The sequence below is a fragment of the Polyergus mexicanus genome, unplaced genomic scaffold (genome assembly GCF_030449975.1).
Source record: "Polyergus mexicanus isolate NDT 795.1 unplaced genomic scaffold, iyPolMexi1.0 SCAF_55, whole genome shotgun sequence".
NCBI lineage: Eukaryota > Metazoa > Arthropoda > Insecta > Hymenoptera > Formicidae > Polyergus > Polyergus mexicanus.
This window is the reverse complement of record NW_027223375.1, coordinates 1-762: the sequence shown is the minus strand read 5'-3', so window position 1 is coordinate 762 and position 762 is coordinate 1. Positions and strand designations below refer to the sequence as shown.

The following is a 762-nucleotide window of genomic DNA, read 5'->3' as shown; positions in this document are numbered from 1 at the left end:
TCAACTAAAAAACACCAAAATCATTCATAAAAGCAACAAAAAAAAAAAAAGAACTTCTAAAATATTGAAAGAAACTAAGGGCGTCTTTCGGACTAAATGTCCTACGGACTAAACCTTTCAGGTGCCTTTCAGGTGCTTGACCTGAATTAAGAGTGTTAAATTCTGAATCAAGACTAATTATAAATTAAGACAAATTATAATACAAGTCCAAGGACGCTAAGCCAAAGGGACGCTAAGTCCGAAGGACGCTTACGAAGTGATTAGATCCTTCTTATTTATCCATTGGTTATGTGTATTATCAAAGCCTAGCCATTTAACATAAACTTTATTTCCTTTTTTTTTTAATATTTTTTCAATTAAATAGATGTTAGTTGGAATTTTAGTTTTTTGTAGTTCTTGTTCATAAAAAGTTCCTTTAATCTCTTCACCTTTCATATCTTTAATATGATAATATGGAGGTATGTTTTTAAAAACTTTATCTATTACAAATATTTCAGTTGACCAATTAGGTGTATATCCTTTTTCAAACATATGTTTTAATTTATTAATCCTTACATAATCACTAACTTTGAATCGCGTCCCTTGAACTAAGCGTTCTTCGGACTTAGTGTCCCTTGGACTTAGTCTTTCAGGTGCCTTTCGAGCGCCTTTTGGGCACATCTTCAGATGTCTTTCAGACGTCTTCTCAGGCAGTTTACTAGTTTTAAGTCCGTAGGACGCTTCACATGGTGTCATTCCTATAGTTCTATGCTTTCTATTGTT

At 32.7% G+C, this 762-nt stretch overlaps 1 protein-coding gene across 1 annotated transcript; it reads right to left on the bottom strand.

The window, feature by feature from the left end:
- Window positions 1-249: 249 nt before the first annotated feature.
- LOC138943913 (uncharacterized) lies at window positions 250-735 on the bottom strand. The gene has a single exon (XM_070314818.1). It carries the CDS (start codon window positions 733-735, stop codon window positions 250-252), a length of 486 nt encoding a protein of 161 aa, XP_070170919.1.
- Between the last annotated feature and the right edge of the window lie 27 nt (window positions 736-762).

Bases quoted from the DNA above. Each gene is read 5' to 3' on its own strand.
- LOC138943913 (XM_070314818.1), bottom strand. From the start codon at position 735: ATGACACCATGTGAAGCGTCCTACGGACTTAAAACTAGTAAACTGCCT.